Source organism: Dermacentor variabilis, unplaced genomic scaffold (assembly GCF_050947875.1).
Source record: "Dermacentor variabilis isolate Ectoservices unplaced genomic scaffold, ASM5094787v1 scaffold_13, whole genome shotgun sequence".
NCBI classification, from domain to species: Eukaryota; Metazoa; Arthropoda; class Arachnida; order Ixodida; family Ixodidae; genus Dermacentor; species Dermacentor variabilis.
In genome coordinates this window covers 31327018-31344402 of record NW_027460291.1, presented here as the reverse complement: position 1 = coordinate 31344402, position 17385 = coordinate 31327018, and the positions used below count along the sequence as shown (strand labels likewise).

The 17385-nt window shown below is 43.1% G+C and overlaps 1 protein-coding gene across 6 annotated transcripts in view; it reads right to left on the bottom strand.

The window, feature by feature from the left end:
* The window catches only part of LOC142566591 (serine/threonine-protein phosphatase 2B catalytic subunit 2-like), a 145981-nt gene that overhangs the window by 51075 nt on the left and 77521 nt on the right, over nt 1-17385 (bottom strand). For all 6 annotated transcript variants that reach the window (XM_075677429.1, XM_075677430.1, XM_075677431.1 and 3 more), the window contains exons 7-8: nt 11162-11256; nt 9647-9772 (exon numbers count right to left, since the gene is read on the bottom strand). In XM_075677429.1, coding sequence (XP_075533544.1) covers nt 9647-9772; nt 11162-11256 — 221 coding nt within the window. The remainder of the gene's footprint in view (nt 1-9646; nt 9773-11161; nt 11257-17385) is intronic.

Sequence of the window (17385 nt, the reverse complement as noted above, 5' to 3'; positions counted from 1 at the left end):
ATCTTCCACCAAAACAAACGTGGCGGAGGCTGCGCGCGCCCACGAGCAGTGATATGGGTAAGTTTTACAAATTGTAAATGTATTTCTCCATAAGACAAAGCGCAAAAAAATTGTTACGCTATGCTCCACATCCTTCTGACTCTGTAGGTTCAAAAAAACATTGTAATTTCGGAATAGTTTGTTCCTGGCAACAGAACGTTGCTATGTTGCACAAATGCAACAACGTGTACATGGTTTATTTTCTTCGGAATAGTGAAATGGCTCCGAAACGCTGGTACGGCCCAGAAATTCCTCCTGATAGTGAAGGCAGTGACTATTCAATTAGTCACGACAGCCACGAGTGTAAGTCCGTTCAAGTAAGATGTTCTCTGGTCGAATTTCCTTTTTTCTTTTCAAAAGTACGCTGTGCCTCCGCACGGTGCCGTGTCACGTCGTCACGGGCACAGCTTTACGTCTGTGCTTCGATGTTCTACATTTTGACAATAACCCGAAAACACTGCATTGTTTCCTGGCTGGACGGGAATCTGCATGACGCACTGCATGAAGTGTGGGAACCACCTGTGCTGCACAAGCATGTACAAGTGCTTCTTTTTGTTCCACACTAAATCATAGGTGCACCAATGACTGTCTCGTGCAAATAAGCATCTGAGTATGAATCGCACTAAATCTATCTTTTACTTTCAACTTCTTTATTTGCACATTGTTGCAAATATGCAACATACCCTTTTTCTGCAAATTGAAACCACAGACATTCGATAAAGTAAGTTTCCATGGGAGTACAGATACTATTATGCTTCCCTACAACTCCATGAATAATATTTTGAGGAAACAAAAAATTGTGCAGTAAAGGGTTAATCAAATTATTACATTACAGACATAATAAATGCATAATTTTCATAAACTGGTGCCGCCATAGGAGGTGTAGGTGCGCTTAAATCACATTACCATCACGAGGCCGCTGCCCATTCATTTAGAAGTGCATTTCAGCCTCGACCTATATGAATTGACCTTGCGATTTTCACTGATCACTATGGTGATGCACACTCTGCCGCTTCATTTGGATGCAAGCGCCGTTCTTGCTCTTTTGCATTGCACATTTGCGGCGCTCCATACTCCTCAAGCTCCGAGAGTTGTACGAATTAACTGATGCGCAGTGCAACAGAGAGATTACATTAAATGATGCATACACTTGCCAGGACCAATGGACGGGTCTTAATTATCCAATTTTCCTAATTAATGAGGGTCAAATTAGCGAGGTTTTACTGTATCCCTTTGCTATGTCACCTTATTGACCTTAACCTGCGCAGAAAGCATCTAGAGCATGTACCACTTTCCGTGCATTGAGTTCGCTATGCTGGGGTACAATTTTTAGCGATGCCTTTTCTTTTTAGTGCTTTTCACACTAAAAGAGTGACACTTTACCTGCATTATCAGTAGGATCAGCCATCCGTGAACAGTGGTTGATAACAGTGGCATAGAATCGAGAGGAAGCCACTGCTACAAAATCAAGGCCCAACAGTGGCAACATGTGCACGCCTGCATTTGTGAGCCTCTCAAAGCTCCGCAGTCATGCCACACTGATGTCCCAGCAGCAATCTCTCCTCTGGCTTTATTTATTCCCTGCGGCAATGGTTCTCTGCACTTATGTGCACTTTTATGGGAGGAGGTTCCTCTAAATTCTTAGCCTTGTCAAAGCGTTATTAGCCAGTAAATTATTTTTGGGAGCCACCAATGCAATAAAAAAATACAGTAAAACCTCAATAATTCAATGTTGGCTTACGTGAAAATTTGGTTAAAATTTGAGAATTTGTGCATTCTCATAATTTGCAAAGTCAGCACACACATCCCTGGACAATTTGTAGTTTCTGGTTGTGGCCACCAGCATGCTGCGACGCGCTTCCGGCTTCACATATCTATACTATCAGAAATATGGCAGCCATTATGCATTTTCAGCATTCAACGAGAAACTTCATATGCGTTCGAATCACAACAGTGATGGCTCTCTTGGAGTATGATCTCGAAGGCCACGCATTTATGTACTGCAAGCACTGGAAGCAATCAACGTTACCAGCTAGCAAGAATCGGACACCACCAGTTGAGCAAGTGTTCGATTCCACATAAGGGTGCTGATCAGCTGTACAGCTGTGCGAAGTGCTTACATTGCATGGCAGTGCATGTTCATTTTGTGCATTTCCGCTCGCTACTAAGAAGCAAGCCAGAACGTCATTATCAATAAGTGTGCTGCTTTTGGTTCTACAATTCTGGAACCAATGGATGGTTCCAGATGCATTTAACATGGGACAGCATCACAGAACATGCATGCTTTTGCATTATGCCCACATTGGAAAGTAGCCAGTGCAGCTGGAAATTGAACCTGTGACCTTGTGCTCACAGTATAGTCAGAACAAAGATTGAACATATTAGGCATTCAGTGCAAGTTAAGGCCAATCAATATTTTGGGGTTTTACGTGCCAAAACCACTTTCTGATTATGAGGCACGCCGTAGTGGAGGACTCCGGAAATTTTGACCACCTGGGGTTCTTTAACGTGCACCTAAATCTAAGCACACGGGTGTTTTCGCATTTCGCCCCCATCGAAATGCGGCCGCCGTGGCCGGGATTCGATCCCGCGACCTAAGGCCAATCATAAAACAACTGCACATAACTTGTAGTAGTTATAATTAGTGCTGAAAGTTTTGATAGCAAATTATCTTTTCAGACGTTTTTTGTTATATATTCGTTCTGTTGGCTGCAAATGCATTTTGATACAATTCCTCACATTCCTGTAACAGTCCAGCTGGCTAGCATGCCATGCTTGAGCACTTCTACACATGATTATCTATAGATTTAGGGTGATGCTTGTCACTAATGTGCTCGAAGTGCCATTTAGCATAGTTCCAAATTATTAACTTTTGTTGACAATGGTTTACATGTCTCACACCAAGAAGCAGTATATTTTAATTCCTGGTCATTTTACTTGGGATAAGTAATGTTTGTAAGATTTGCACATGATTCAGATAAAAATTTTCACACGTATCAAAACCCACAGGTTGGCAGAATAAGAGGCCACTCACTGACCCTCACTCCCCAATATTTTTTCAGGATATGCACTAATGCTCATGTCCACTCACACTCACTCGCATTCATACTTGCTTCCACTCATACATACCAGCCCCTCCTCGTGTTCACACTCACATGCACTCCTGTTCGTATACATCTATATACTCACACTAACAGGCACTCCATGTTCAAACTCATGTCTCATTCTCACATCCACTCACCCGCTCACATTTCATTATGACCTCCACTCACACACTTCATTCATCAGTCGTACTTGCACTCACGACTGAAATGAGTGAGCATACTCATGAGCAAGTATGCCAACCTAGGTCAAAACCTCTAGGCCCTGCTGAGACATCAACACACATACAATCCTGCACTTTTAAAATTTTCAGTTTTCTTTGGGTACTATTTATAGTATTTTTTCAAGAGTAATAATATACACTAAAAAAACGAGCAAACTCCTTACAAAGGGGGTCTAGCAGTTGGCCCTTCATTTGCTAGCTAATATGCAAGAGCTCTTCAGCCTCACTCTTTGTCATTTCTTAATCAGCTGACTTCACAGGACATGCCACGTCATCAGCCACTTGTGCTTTCCCAGTGACAGTTCCAGCTACATATCTCAACACACCCATGTCACACTTTATGATGTAATCACAACTTACTGCTGCACCTCATAAAATAAGTGCAGAGGCCATATAGTATTACATCCAAGTGCACATAATGTCATTTCATCTTCAGTGGTGTACATATGTACCAGCATTTACATCCACCCCTCCTCCTTATTTTCTCCATTTCTATGCAAAATACCCTGCTCAGAGGCAAAGGTCATAAGAAAGAAACCTTGCTTTCCTGATTTACACGCAGCCTCCAACCCAAACAATGTCCCGTATTCTTCCTTGTGCACATCAAATCAATCAAAATAAAAAATCGCTTTATTTCAGGGCATTTCCTGCGGAGACAGAGACTAAAGGCTGAAACAGCCTGACTGGGCCCCTGCCCCCGTTCAATTCTTACAGCATTTACGCGTACAATAACGTACACAATAAGGTGCACATTATATGAAAGTTCAGCGGCAGCGCATTGAATTGTGCACACGCTAACGACAAATCTGCATCCTTTGCAGCCGTATCAAGAAGCAGCCGAGATAATCGGCGCTACAGGCAAGATCTGTTGTGCCCGTCAAGGCTATACCATGTGACGAAGATAGCTGGAGGCGTTGCTGTACCTTCCCGATGGCCAACGGCTTAAATACGGTCCCCCTGAGCCCATGCGTCCAGTTCGGCGGCAGCGCATTGGATTGGGCACACAATAACGAGAAATCTGCATCCTTTGGAGGTGAGAAATAGTGTCGATTTTCTTTGAAATTGTCTTTGCAACTCTGCGCTGCTGCCGAACACGCCTGTTGTCTGTCTTTTTTGTATGAAAGTGACTGGATTGATACCTGTGCTATTGTACAATGACGCCGGGGAAAGGGAAAGGGGGAAAGTGATGTAGCAGCCTTATTTGCAGAATTTAAATGGAAAATGCGTGCTGAACTCAGGGACCTGAAAAAGTCGGTTCAGCACTGCAGTGACACGTGTGACGATGTCAAAGACGAGACTCGGGATGTAAAGGCGCTAAGAGATGAATTAAAAAGCTTGGTGTCTGAGACCCAGAAACTAAAAGCTGAAAACGAAGAGTTAACTCAATATTACAATAGTTGGAACAGTATCAAAGAAGTAATAACCTTGAGATAAAAGGTGTTCCGGACGAGTGCGACTCTTTAGTAGCTGTTAGAAAAATCTGAACTAGTCAGAGAGGCAGTTGACGAGAGGCACATTGATATATGCTATAGAGTCCTAACTGAGAACATTGTTGTTCGTTTTGTGAGACGTGCTAAGAGAGACTCGATATTAGCCAAGGCTAAGAAAATGAGAATTGGCACAACATACGTTGGCCTGGTTGGTGATAACAGTGCAATTTTTGTCAATGAACATTTGACACGCCACAACAAGCAGTTGCTTGGAGCAACAGTGGCAAAGAAGAAAGAGCTCAAATGGAAGTTTGTGTGGACAGCAGGTGGCAGGGTCCTAGCAAGGAAAGACGAAAATAGTCGTGTCCTGCGAATCTCTTCTTCCGATGACCTTGCAAAAATGAACTAAACATTGCATCAGCTAATTATAAGCTTGCTTTCACTTTACTGTAGATGAGCACGTGTGATGTATACACATCAGAAGTATTTAACACCACATTTAGGACCAAGCAATCTAACTTCTCTGATTCATTTCAACATTAGAAGTATGACAAACCAGCCTGACAGCCTACAAATTTTCTTGGAGTCTCTCGTGCTCAGATTTAAAGTCATTGTTTTCATGGAGACTTGGCTGACTATTACCGATGATACACTCATCATTAACAATTACACTTGCACACGCTTGGACCACGCAGGGCAAGGAGGAGGGGTTGTGGCAGTATATATCAATGATAACTATGCTTACAGCATCATTGAGGAGTACACAATTACAAATGTAAATGTTGAATGCTTAGTTATAAAAACATTTCAATTTCAGCTTGCTGCCATATATAGGCAACCAGCTGGTTCTAAAAGTGACTTCTTGGACTTTCTTGAGCAATTGCTGCAGCTTTTTCAGACAAACAAGTTACCTTTTCTTGTTGTTGGTAACATAAATATAAATACGGTTAGTAATGACTAGTACACGATGAATTATAAGAGCCTGATTATGTCATACGGATGTGAAAGTTTGGTTTCGGTTCCCACACGTATTGGTACTAATAAAACAGGTACAACCATAGACATATCAGTGTATCAGAACTAATAGGTGGAGCGATAGTTAGCGAGATAAGCGATCATCTACCCATGCTTTGTGTTACTGATCACTTCACACGCAGACATCTTGAAGTAAAAGTATTGAGTGATAACCGACAAATCACTCAAAAAATTTTTTTCCTTAGTGGAGGGAATAAATTGGACTAGCGTGTATGACTGCGGTGATCCTAATGATGCTTACGAGAAATTCTACAAGCTAAAAGTAAGTTATGATGATGCGTTTCCTTTCAATGTGGCTTAAAGAATAAGAAAGCAATAAAAGACCTTGGAGTAACCCTACACTAAGAGAAAAAAACAAGGTATATCATACTTTTATTAGTATGCACAGTGTAAGCCTATTTGAGGAGTTCAAGAAGCTTTGAAATAAACTAACTTCAGATCTAAAGAAAGCAAAAGAAAATTATGAAAGTTTGTTTCTTCGTCATCAAACTAATGTAACAAAAGATATGGGAAACAGTAAACAGATTGACAAGCAGAAACAATGCAATAACCAGCGTACCAGAGATTGAGATAAATGGAAAAGCGATAGCAGGGCAGTGTTTGGCTAACACCTTCAATGAGTACTTTATACAATCAGGGAAGTCAGATAGCGCAATTGTAGGCAGTCAACAACCAACAAGACACATCAGTTCTTTACCAAATTCGTTTGTTCTGTATCACGTCTACCAGCAAGAGACTGAAGAGTTAATAGAATAAAAAATTTCGCCGCTGGTTATGACGAATTTAGAGCTGAACCAGTAAAGTACGTTTCCAAGTTACTAAAAAACGTTCTCACCCATATTATTAACTTAATGTTCGATACTGGTATCTTCCCTGACCAACTGAAAATAGCAAGGGTTGTTCCGATACACAAATCCAGAGACAAAAATGCCCTTACAAATTATCAGCTAATATTGGTATTACCTGTTTTATCAAAAGTCTGAGTGGGCAATTAATGATCGCATTACAAAGTTCTTAGAGAAATATAATATCATATCTAGTTCGCAATTTGGATTTCAAAAACACATGTTAACTGAACAAGCGCTACTTCGTGCAAAGGAGAAAATCATTCAAGGTATTGAAAATAAGGATTATACATTAGGGCTCTTTCTAGATTTGCAAAAAGCATTTGATTCGGTGAATCAAGGTATTCTACTTCTAAAACTGCAATGTTATGGAAAACGTGCCATGTGATTGAAATTAATAAGCAGCAATATTGAGAAACGCTTCCAATTTACAGATGTTAATAATTATTCCTCTGTATCGTTAAATGTAACAAATGGAGTACCCCAAGGATCAGTATTAGGTCCTACCCTGTTTTTGTTATACATTAATGACATAACTCAGATTGACAACACCCTTGATATAGTAATGTTAGCAGACAATACTAATGTATTTTTTACTTCCCGGACGAAATGTGAACTTCAAGAAAAGACTAATCATTATCTACAAAACCTATCCGAATGGCTAAATGATAATTGTCTACAATTAAATGACTAAAACCAAATACATCATTCTTGCTCCTCCAAATGAACGCGACCAACATGTCATGCATATTACGTATGGAACCGAGAGTATTCAGCAAACACCTGAGCAAAAATTCCTAGGCATTTGGTTCCACGAGTCTTTGGCATGTTCATGTCATGTGGACCATTTGGTAGTCGATTTAGCTCGATCAATAGGCTGCATTAGAAAGATTTCTACATTAATACCTCTTCAGGTAAAAAAAAAAAACTATTACACTCTAGTATATTCTAAGATGGCATACTGTTCGCTAGTATGGGGTACCACCACTCAGCGCAACTGTAATAGATTAACGGTACTACAAAAGCGCGTGCTACATACCTTTGAAAATTATGCAGGAGATATCCGTGACTTAAGTATCAGGGAGTTATTTGTGAAACAAAACATGCTTATGGCCAATCAAGTTTATCTTTATAAATTAGTGCAATATATACACACCACAAACATATACAAAGACAGTGATATGGTAGTTTAACACCAGTATGGGTTTAGGCAGCATAGCAGGAGGCTTCCGAAGATTAGGACAAATTATCGGAAACAATCGGTAACCATATCCAAGCTATACGGATTCTAAATAAACAGAAAGACATAATAAATTTGACAGATAGTCATGGCAAACTTAAAAGAATGTACAAAACATTTCTTGTCACAACAGCATGTGTACAGTCGCCGACCGTTTATTCGGACCTCATGGGGACTGCAGAAATGTCCGAATAAACAGGTGTCCGAAAAAGCAGATTAAGAAAAAAAAATGAATTCCTTTATTTCCACACACTTATTCGGGCTCGGCAGTAGGCTTGAAGAAATCGTGAGTGCGCCGTTGCACGCTGTTTCGTTTACATGCAATCAGATAAGCCTGAATCTCGAAGAGGGTCGTACGGTCACTATAGGCGGCTGAAAGCACAGTCACTCCTAGTGCACGCGAAGGCAGCGTAGCACATGGTGCGTCATCTTCGGGCGGTGCAGCAGAAACCTAGCGAATGATCTCGCCGTCGTCGAGTTCTGCGCATGTCAGTACAGCAGTGTCAGCACCTGTGAAACTGTCAAATGAGACGGTGTCCTGAATCGCAATGCAACCACGGCGCAGGTCTTGGCAGAACATTTTCCGCGTCAGTAGGGAGCACATCGGAAGCTGACAAATCCTAGGCCTCCCGACACCCGCTTGCCGGCATTCCTCAGCGCAGTCTGCGCGGGCACTGTCGGCGCCATTAGAGACTTGACGCGATGTTTCCGTATGCCGCGTTGGATCACCGAAACCTCGACACAGCACACAAAGAAAACACCACCGTGCCGACACCAGTCACACAAACGAAAAAACATGGCCTGCTCGCAGCGTCGTGCGCGAAGAAACAAATCGGCAGCTGGATTGTCTTGACCTGGCTTACTAAGCTGAAACCGGAACTGCTGCAGAGCCACTCTATCGAACCAGGCAGAAACGATGATGATGAGTGGGGATTTCCAGTAGCGCCACTTCGTGGGGCAGGAAGGAGGCTCCGCTCAAAACAAAAATGGCGTTCAGCAAGTCGAACTATGCGCCGGTCAGAGTCGGTGCATGATGCCCTCAATCGAGTTGGCTCAAGGAGTGTCCGAAAAATCAGACGAGAGGATGCAAGGTGTCCGAACTTTCGGCAGTTGTTATACATTATGGTCTATACGGAGAATGGCGGTGCCGCGAAGCTGACCGAATAATCGGGCATGTCCGAATTTTTGGAGTCCGGAAAATCGGTCGGCGACTGTATTGTAGACTGTTTTACATTAGTTTCTACTTTATTCACAGCATTTCTGAATTTTCTTTTTTTCTGTTTTCTATGCACAATGTACTGTTACATAATCGTTTTCTACATATCTAGCATTATAAAAAGGCCTACTAGCTATCTAACACATGAATCCTTAGTGACCTTTTTGTATATGTATATCTACCTGCGTGATGTGTGTGCATATGTATGCATCTCATACTTGTTATCTGATGTATTAGAAGTCACTTTTTTTTCCTTCATCAGCTGTACATTGAATGCAACTGCAATTTTTAATGTAATCAATGTAATCAACCAGTGATCCAGACACCTATGAAATCCTAAAGTTCCTCACGGGGGTACTAAATTCCAGATTATTTAAGACTCCAAAACCCATGCCTCCAAATTTAAGAGTTCAACAGCCCGTGGTGTGATAATATCCCAACATACACACACAACCATCCAAACAGCGTATTCTGGCACACGAAAAACCCACTGCAAAGCAAGCACAGGAGCCTCACCCTTCTCGCCTACAAATGGCAGGGACCAGGTAAACACGTCCATGAAATTGGGCAGCCAGTAGGGGTGTGGTGAGCAGTTGAACTGCCGAATGTTCATCACATTGTTCTCGTATTTCAGCACTGCCGCTGCACGTATCACACAAGAGGAAGAACCAATATTAAAATCAGCCCACACTTGCAGTTGCAAAAGTCTCTCCCCCTCACCCCCCTTATTACCAGGTGCAGCAACCCATAATTGCATAGATCTGTAGCAAACTAAAGTGCTATCTCAGGTGTATGAGGAACAGTGAAGTCCAATACAGCACCGACCATATGTACAGTAGAATGTCGATTATACAAATCTCTCGAGATGGCGGAAAAATTCGTATCGCCCAAAAATTTTTAAAAAGTAGACAAAGGGGGATATGGCAATGTAATGGCCAATTTGCTCAAAGCTTCCCATTTTTTTTTTTTTTTTGTAATCCTAAGACCTTCCTTTATCCCAAGGCAAAATATTTGGAAGAAATATGCACCAGAATAATAGAAGATTGCACTTTTTTAGCGAGTTGTCTTCAAAATCTGGGAAAAAATCTGGCATCGGGAGGTGCTATCACACCAATGATTGCGTGAGCGTGGTCTCCCGTTGATGCAGCAATGCCAGCTTGATATTGCCATAAACACGAGAGTGGAGATTCAGATATCTGCAGTGCTGTATTTCTCCAAGCAGAAATAAAAGCAACAAAAGCAAGTGCTTAAAGGGAAAACTAGCATTGCAATTCATTACTAGAGTCATGGGGTGCACAGGGAGCGCTCCTATTGGCTGATGCGAATTTCAATCACTGGCACACTTGTTTCATGCGTACTTTTGCAGCAGTGAGCTGCGCACTTTGCGTGTTCCGAGGCCAACGTTTCAATAACTGCATGGTTATCGCGAGTGTCTTTCATTGCTGTGTCCTTGATACTGCCCGATGGTGACATGGATGATTTGTGCAAGACAACGGAATCTGTTTACTTTTCTTTAGTAAACATAGTAGCAATACACAGAGGCTACTATGCATCGTGCCATCTGACGGTGCAGAAGCAGGAACGTGTGAATTGTCATCAGGCACCAAAGACAACAGAAGGTGTGGAATACAGAGATAAGCTACACATGCTTATTAAAATGAAAATTTTATGGGGTTTTGCATGCCAAAACCACGATCTGATTATGAGGCATGCCGTAGTGGTTGACTCCGGAAATTTGGACCACCTGGGGTTCTTTAAGGTGCAACTAAAACAAAGTACAGGGGTGTTTTCACATTTCGCTCTCATCGAAATGTGGCCGCTTTGGCCGGGACTCGATCCCACGACCTTGTGCTCAGGAACCCAACACCATAGCCACGAAGCAACCACGGCGGTTAAGGATAGCCATACTGATCTTGCTGACATGACAAGACTGGGTCGCATGTGACTGCCAGCTCCTGATAAAGTTACAAGGCGTTTTAAAATGGCCAACAAGTTGCATCATACTTTTGTGGGGGGAATGGGAGGACGTACCTTTGTTGTTGTAAACGTCCAAGTAGTTTGGTGCCGAGAATATGGTGATGAGCGACGGAAACCCTGTGGTCTGACTCTTCCTGTACATCCGATACCTGCCATTGAAAAGGTCAAATAATCATGCAGCAGGACTGCTTTTATACACACAACTTTTTCTGCTCCACAAGAGGATTACGCTTGGCACACAATGTGTAACACTGAAACCTTGCACGGAGCTTTTACACTGGCAGCACTGTGTACCACCTATGGCAAGCAGACATGTTTCAATAGATCTGAACAGGGTTCACCAAGGTAGAACTTGAAAAAGAAAAAACATTTTTCAATACATTATTAGTGAGCATGGCCTTCACAAAATCACTGCCAGTTGATTAATAAAATGCCCTAATTTGATTACCCACCGTAGTTGCACATTTTAGATTAGATTCACGAGTTTCACGTGTCAAAACCATGATCCGATTATGAGGCATGCCATAGTAAGGGAGCTCGGATTAATTCTGACCACCTGGGATTCCACAACGTGCACCCAATAACAGTACATGGGCATTTTTGCGTTTCACCCCCATCAAAATGCAGCCACCATGGCCGGGATTTGATCCCACGACCTTGTGCTTAGCAGTGCAACACCACAGCCACAAAGCAACCACAGGGTGTCTATAACGTTCACATTTTCAAATTCCCCGATTTTTCCAGGTTTTCTTCGACTGTCATTATGCATGTTCCCACCATCCGGCCAGGCTCACACACACAAAACCAGCCATAATTTGCAGATTGCACAGGTTTGGTTGAAACCATTACTTTCTTCTCCCATACCACCACGTTCGTCATAACCGACTGTTGCTACAAATTTTCTTCATTCAAAGCAGCCAAGGCAAAAATTCTACTTCTTGCATGAATTTTCCAGAACTTACAAATACCCAGAAAATTCCATGTTTGCCAACTTTTTCTTGATGCTAGACACCCCGAGTCAGTCCGCACTACAGCCACGTCCCTGTCAGTCAAATTCCGAGGTAAGCACCAGCTTTGATTATTCATTGCACAAATGAGCAGTGAAATACAAATGCTTTTCACACATTTCCTTCGATAGCCTCCTTGATAAACTCTTGACAGAACTGCTCATGTGGAAAACCAATTTACTTCGCCTCAAAGTTTTGCCAAGGATCTCTTGAAACTAGTGCGTGACCTCACGATGACTGCCAACCAAACATGGCCCAAGTGCAGCGCCAGCTATGCACGGTTAAACAAAGAATCATTTATTTTACCCATCATTTTACAGGGCATAAGAGGACGGGGACGAGAAATAAAAAAAAAATATGGAACGAGTGCAATTGTTAAGGCAGCAGCAGCAGCCATTTTCCAGACAATATACAACTGTGGCACTGAATGCCATAAATGAGGCTGCTGATGATACACAGTTGCCAAGAAGGTGTATGGAGAAGGCACAAGATGTTATCTCTACACTGCATTTAACCAACAAAAATGCTCCAGAAATCCACCACAGTGGCTCAAAGGCCACAGCATTCTGTTGCTCAACATGAGGTCATGGGTTCAACTTAATATAAGAACACATTAAAGAACCCCACAAGCTATAAACTGATCAAAATTAAATTACTAGGTTTAATGTCTTTAAGCAACACAGAGGCTATGAGAGATGCCGTAGTGGGGGACTACTCCAGATTAATTTTGACTAACTAGGGTTCTTTAATGTGTACCTAAATAAAAGCAAACAAGCACTTTTGCATTCTGCCCACACTGGAATGTGGCCGCCGTAGCAGGGAATCAAACCTGTGACCTTGTGCTCCTGAGCAACAGAATGCATAGTCATTGAGCTACCATGGTGGGTAGCAGATGCAATGACCTTACAAGTGAATTATTTAAGTAATTCACACGAGATACGGTACACATGCTAGGCAATACAATATATGCTCATGTCACATAGATGTAAGCACAGTGTATAGCAGCTATTTCTGCATAGCATGCCAGCATCACTGGAACCAGGTAGAAAGGAAGGTCTGTTCTACTACCCTGCTTACCCTGGAATTCGCAAACACCTGCATGCAGAGCAATAGCCATGGCTGCCAAGATTCCAAGCCCTCAATATAGACCTTTCATTTGAGGAATTTGCCTGTGCCATTTTGTGCACAGCTGGCACAACTGTTAAGGCTAGTTAGTGGCTTGAACTTGCAGACGTTTTACCAGCACAGCTAAAAAGACTGCTGAGTAACACAGCCTAAGCCAGGACCAACAGCCATACCGTGTTATTCCTTCCGTTCTTGTATGTGTCCATTTTGGCCGCACTATTGAAAGTGCAATAAATGCCATCTGTGTGTTCACACCATTTCCATTCATCTCTTCATGCATACAAGGGCCCAACAGCAATTGCAAGCGAAATGTGATGTAAGCATGCCATGGGGAGCACCTTAGAGAAGTGCCCCTGCCCCACCTCTAAAACAAGACATTTAGCAAGCCGCAGTTCGAGTTTATCTGCATTCCCAATTATCATTTTGGCTGTTGCTCCATGTGCACCATTAAGAAAAGAACACACCAGCAGGGAATAAGACGACAGGGGAATGGAAAGAAAGAAGCACAAAGATCAGGCACTTACTTGCCCCATTTTTGTGATTCGAGAGAATTGAAGAGCATGATCACGTATTAGGACATAATAGAAATTGACACAATTTCGTTCTCTGCATGCGCAACTGCACGACGTGGGAACAAGCAGGTGAAGTGGAAGTACATTTCTTGCTATGGTACAAGTAAAACGAAGACATGCAGACATTCGGTTTGTATGTTTTATTATCTCTCTAAACCTTAATTTGTCTGCTGAAGCAAGAGATCAATCAGATAACTGCTGTTGCCTTGAATAATTCTCAAAGTCACGTATCACTGTGAGTGACATCACAGCATTGCGAACTACGTAGGCACACTTGTGCGAATGGCTCCAACTCTGGCTGGAAGCGCGGCACCCGCAAGGACAAGGGCACACAATGTTTGGTTTGAAATTTCTGCTGCTTTCGCGACATGTAGCAGTGTGACACTTTGCAAACATGATCGTTGGCAAACATTGTCAGGGTGTCTACCAAGTTGACATTTCCAAATTCCCTGAGTTTTCCAGGTTTTCCCTGAGTGCCTTTGCACATTTCCCTGAGTGATGCAGAACTATGTTTTGTGTCAAGACGGGCTGAAAACATATCGCCTCATACTGTCACTTTCGAGTAAGCGCATGAAAAAAATAATAAAGCGACTTAATCCAATTTGAATACTAAGGAGTAGTGTTTATTCAGAAAGAGAATAGAAGGCAGGGGTTAGTAAAATGCACAGCAAATAAAGTGTCTTCGAAAAAAATTGCAAATGAAGTCAGACATTCACAAATACGAATAAAAAGGAGATGCACATAGAAGCAAATATATTCGAATATCAGCTATTTCTATCAACTGATAGCAAGCTCAGTGGTATGAGGCCCGAACTCTGTCCCGATTGAGATTCTCTCTCAACCGCTCGTAAGTCAACCTCAACTGTCCTGACATACTCTCAGCCCAAGCATGACGCCTGAGTGTTGTGTTTCACTGCTTTAACGAGTTTATTTTGGTTTGGATGAGGGACACCTGCATCTCGGCATCAGCCAAAGCTTTGTTTTTTGAGCTCAAGCTCCTTCAAAACGGTGGCAGCAAGCTTCCTTTCCCGTTTATTCCTCAATGCGTACATCATTTCTGTTCTTGTCCTCCTTCTGCCACTCGTTCGCCCCAAAGACCATTTGAAGCATTTTATTCAGTTGCAGAGGCCACGGCCGATTTTTAGAACTCCTTAGGGGTCGCGAATATGTTCGAAAAATCGGCCAGTTGGAAAAAAAAATAAATGCGTGCCATTTACTGCCCTTAGGGGCTCAAACCGCCACAGACACGTTCGAAAACACTCTGAAGGCCTGTCGGTACACATATTAGGCATATCGGCGCTCATACTGTGACAGAAAATACCGGGTGCACGTGTATATAATTAAGGAATACATACTGTTTTCCGTGGCAATAGCCCCTTCCCACGCTTGTTATGCTTCACTGCAATACTTTTGCGTATGCTTCACCATGTAACATTTCTGTACAGAGGCAAAGCTAACTTTCGGGAATTGGCATTATGCAACGCGCCGTGTTTTCTAAGTTTCTAAGCCAATCGCGAGGAACCCAAAGGCGGAGTCCATGCCATTGGTGACAGCAGCTAATTCTTTTAATAAAAAACTCGGCACCCAACGGCAAGAAGCTTCATAGCGAACGTCGAAGCAGCTAGGCCTAGCGTTGCCGCACTGGTGGCAACGGCTGCCAGCGGATCCGCGTGCGAGAGTGCCAGTTCGAGGTGTCGAAGTAACCAAAACGGCAGCGGTGGTGCCTTTGATTATTGCCGTTTCGGACCTGCGGTCAGGGCAAAACGTCCGGAAAATCGGACGACAAAGAGTTCTTGCGTCCGAAATTTCACACGTTCTGATAAGTTTACTCTATGGGGTACGTGGCGGTGCCGCGAAGCCATCCAAATTATCGGGAATCCGCAAAGTCGGTCATTGAGTGCACACTGGCAACTCCTCCAGCCGACGACAGGGTGTCAAAGACGATTCATTACGATTCCTGTGTGTTGCTCGAGCCAGCATTACCGCGACTTTCGACGCTTTCAATAAAATTGCCGCTAATTTTCCCTGTAGAGGCCCAAATTCCCTGAGTTTTCCCCGACTTTTTCCAGACTACTCAAAATCCCTGAGAATTCCCGGTTTTCCCGGTTGGTAGACACCCTGATTGTATGCACTGCACTTGTCAGCTTAAAATGGCCAGACCTGGTGAGGGGACCTGTAAGCCTCATCGCTGTTAAAAGGCCCCTAAACCACTCAGAGCTCGAAAATCTGTTATATAGCGACAGCTGTGTATAAGTCTACATTGAACATACAGCCACAAAAACATTGATGAACGACTAAGTGGTCACCAAAGTTTCTGGCTTGTCTTTGCTACCCTCCCCCTCCTTTCTTGTCAGGTCAACTCTGTGCAGTGCAGCGAAAGCTATGGGTCGCATCAGCTGACCAGCACAGAGAACCAGAAGGGCTGCTCCATTGTCTACCTCAGATAGCCCTCTGCGCAATGCTGGCTCAATGGAAGCTTCACGGAGTAGCAGCGTTATGACTGGCCTGGAATTCAACCTATCAAGTGTGGGAAATGTTCCAGCTCGATTTCCAGTGTCGAGGTAATTGGCCTCATCTCCGAGAAAGCATCACCCTTATGGCCCCTGCCATGTCCTGAGCCGACACGGGTAACCAGCAGGCCACTGACTTCACAACTTGACAAGGGGACACAAGACTGCACTGAACATGCAAGCACTGGCACCTCCATGGGCGCAACCCCAGCAGACCTCGACTACCAAGAGACCACGAGAAGTGAACGACTATTTCGGAGCTGAACACACAGGCACTGGGCCAGAGTCGAAGTCTGCTGGGTTGCACACAGTAAACTTAGACTACCACAAGACGACAGAAGTGAATGACCCTTTCGGTGGGGACCTCTCCACCGATTGTAACGACTGTACGCAAGGGATTATTTAAGGCCGCCCTGGCCCCCGTGTTAGGCAGAACCGCTCGAGACTTCGAGAGAGTTGCAACCATGTACCACTGAAGTGAATACATTCGTTCTATTTTCAAGATCATATCAGCCCACAATGGACAAGCCCACATTCTTTCTCAGAACACACGGCCAGCGTTCACGTTAGTGCTCTCAGCTCTCGTCAGTAGAGCAATTGACAGCTTTCACATTACTGGTGTCACACACCTGATGCTACCAGTGTGATGACATGCAAAGAACGGATGGGAAAAGCGCAGAAAGGAGTACAGGATTGTTTTTGAATTTCCAGCTTACCCACAGAGCATGGATCTCACATGTACACCACGGATTATCATCATGACATTTTGTACACGATACAACTGTATACTTAACATGTGTTAAAAATTTCAGAGGGAGTTTAGGGGCCCTTTAATACAAGGTTGACAAGATGTTCTTTTATGTAACAGCTATTCACAGTGCAAATTCTGAAGTTCAAATTTTTTTGCCTTTGTATATAAATGAATGTGCATTTTCAATAAATGATCAGTTGCAAGTCAGCGTCCCATCTGTGCTTTTTCTTCTTTCCCTGTGCTGTTAGCACAGCAATGTTTTCACAAGATCAACAAGAACAACTCGCCCAACTTTCTGCTTCTTTGCAGACAT